This window comes from Chrysochloris asiatica, unplaced genomic scaffold (genome assembly GCF_000296735.1).
Source record: "Chrysochloris asiatica unplaced genomic scaffold, ChrAsi1.0 scaffold00526, whole genome shotgun sequence".
NCBI lineage: Eukaryota > Metazoa > Chordata > Mammalia > Afrosoricida > Chrysochloridae > Chrysochloris > Chrysochloris asiatica.
Window position 1 is genome coordinate 651,440 of NW_006409044.1, and position 2,869 is coordinate 654,308.

General features: G+C 42.1%; 1 gene segment (V, D, J or C); it reads left to right on the plus strand.

The window, feature by feature from the left end:
• Positions 1–1,232: 1,232 nt before the first annotated feature.
• On the plus strand, positions 1,233–2,044 carry LOC102828274. The segment is given in 2 exon segments: positions 1,233–1,281; positions 1,659–2,044. Coding segments are annotated over 2 exon segments (435 nt in total).
• Positions 2,045–2,869: the final 825 nt, after the last annotated feature.

Genomic DNA, 2,869 nt, shown 5'->3' on the forward strand with positions numbered 1-2,869 from the left:
CTGTATAGAGTTTCCCAGGCTGTAAAGAGTTACAGGAACAGAAAGCCTCATTTTTGTCACTGGTGGACAGTACCCCTGAAGACTAACCGCCTTTAAATGAAGGTACATAAGGATGTTAACAATAGGGACAGACTCTGAAATGGGACCCATTACATATCCTCCCACATATGGAGTCTCCTTTAGAACCTCAGATTCATGACTCAGGAATGTCAACACACAGACCAGGAGAGAGACCTATGTTCTCACATTAAATAAGAAACTGGAGTCTTTGCAAGTTCCTTTTTCTACATGACAAGTGGGACTCAGAAGTGAAAAAAGGCAAAACAAAACTGAGAGAGACCTCCTTACATATTTCTTTTGATAAACCAGATTACAACTTCTTAAAATTACATTTCATGGTAAACTAGATTTCTTTTTTTTTTTTTTTTAACCAGGATTCTCACATTCACCTTCTGAGGCATAAACTTCTTTCCATTTTCCTTTGTGCCTTAACCAGGGCTCTTAGCTCTCTATCAGTAAGAGGGAGTTTTATCCTCTCTGTCAGGTTGTTTATTTGAATACTCTTAAAGTATAATTCAAGAGAAGACAGTTTCTAAGATTGGTATATAACATTGTTAGAAAGCTGTTACTGTTGTTAAGCACCATAGACTGTTCTGACTCATAGCGACCCTGTATTGGGATTCTGAGGAATTGCTGGTGAGCTTTAACTACCTGCTTTGCTCTTCAAACCAACTTTGCAGTCCTGTGCATTAACTCACAGTGCCACACCAGGGCTCATGTTAGTCAGGTAACCTGGTAATCGTATATATCAGACAAACTTCATCTCAAGCCCATCCTTTATTTAAAGACACACTATGGGGAATGAACCCTTTGTTTTTCTAGATTTCTAGGTGGGAAGCAAACAGGACACCCATCTCCACATCATCAGGGTCTCTGATGCATTCTTAGAGTGACAACGCCTTGTCCCATGTGTCCTGTCTAGGCTTCAGGCTTCCATAGTCAGCAGTTAGCACTCATGAGAGCACCCAAGACTTAACCTCTTCTTCCAAGCACAGACCTAGTTTATGATGTTTTGCTCAGTGGGGAGACACACCTTCCCATTTCTACACTACTGTGCACACCACAGGATTTGCATATTGTTCCCCTGGGAAAACCTTACTTTTTAAATTTGTGATAAAAGAAAGTTTCCATCTGCCTTTCCTTATCAGGACTCCTTAGTTCAGCTTCTCAGAATGATGGTTCCTGCTCAGCTCCTGGGGATCTTACTGCTCTGGATCCCTGGTGAGGACCTAGGGGAGATGAGAAAGAGAAAGGGTTGGGAGGAAAGCTTTGGGGGCATCACTGGTTTACAAATGGATTCTGTAGGTGTAGTGAATGCACACATTTTATTCTTTAGGAAGGGACATAAAACATTTTAATTCATAGATGTGAGGAAGCAATGAGCAGGGGCCAGGACTTATTTTGTGATTAAAACAGTAAGAATGTAATATGGGGTTGGTGGAGGCAAACTGGATCATTTGAGTTATGAAGAATCAAAGTTAATGAAAGCAAAATTTAAAAACATATTCTATCCATAAAATAATAATAGCAACCAAAAGAATCATGAAAATGGCTGATGATGTTTGCACATAACTTTGACTTCTCTCTCATTATTTTAGCAACAAGTGGGGATATTGTGATGACCCAGACTCCACTCAGCCTGTCCATCACACTTGGACAGCCAGCAACCATCAGCTGCAAGTCAAGTCAGAGCCTTGTACATAGTGATGGAAAGACCTATTTGTACTGGATCCAGCAAAAGCCAGGCCAAACTCCACGTGCCCTGATCTATTGGGTTTCAAACCGGCACAATGGAGTCCCAGACAGGTTCATTGGCAGTGGGGCAGTTACAGATTTCACTCTGAAAATCAGCAGAGTGGAGGCTGAGGATATTGCAGTTTATTACTGCATGCAAGCTACACAAACTCCTCCCACAGTGTTACAGCCCTGTACAAAAACTTGCATAGCAGAGACCCAGCTGTCCAACTGTGTGTGGTTTGTCTGAAAACAGACATTGCAAACCGTCAAGTCTGGTGAAGGGGAAGATATGGGGGAACTCAAGGCACTGGGTTGTAACTGAGATCAGGTTAATGGGCAGATTTATACATGAAGGTTTACATCTACCACCAGACCACATTCAACATTCAGCTTGTATATCTATTTCTACCTGATGATGAGATCCTGATATCCATGAATTTGTGACTTGGTGGGTCAGACACAACTCAGTCATAAAGGGAAGTGCACATCACATGGCTGCTTGATGTCCTATGGCTTATTTGGTTTTGTCAAGGGTTAAGCTAGCCCCTGTGTCCTCTGCTTGTATTCTGGGATGAAGCACTGGAACAGTAGGACGGGTGGAGCTACAAGGTTGGTGATTGAAACTCACTAGCTGTTCCTCCCAACCCTACATGGGATTGCTATGAGTTGGAACTGAGTCAATGGTGCTTAACAAAAATAGCCAGCCAGAACCCTATCTCAAGAAGAGGGCTGTTATCTTCAGAAGAGATTATGACATTGTTCCAGTATTCTACATGTATGTCCTGTGATGCTTCTGTGTTTTATGTGACAAAGAAAGCTACTAGCATTTAAAAACAAGCTGGAGAGTTAAGAAGCTGTGGTCATGAATTTATGTTATTGACTTTGTTGTTGTTGTTAAGTGCCGTTGATTCGATTCTGACCCATAGCAACCCTGTATAGGGTTTCCGTGGAGAAGTTGGGGAGCTTGAACCACTGTCCTTGCAATTCAAATGGCTTTGTAGTCTGGCACATTTCCCACAGGGCCACACCAGGACTCCTTTCTTGGCTTAGACCTACATTAATAGAGAGAACC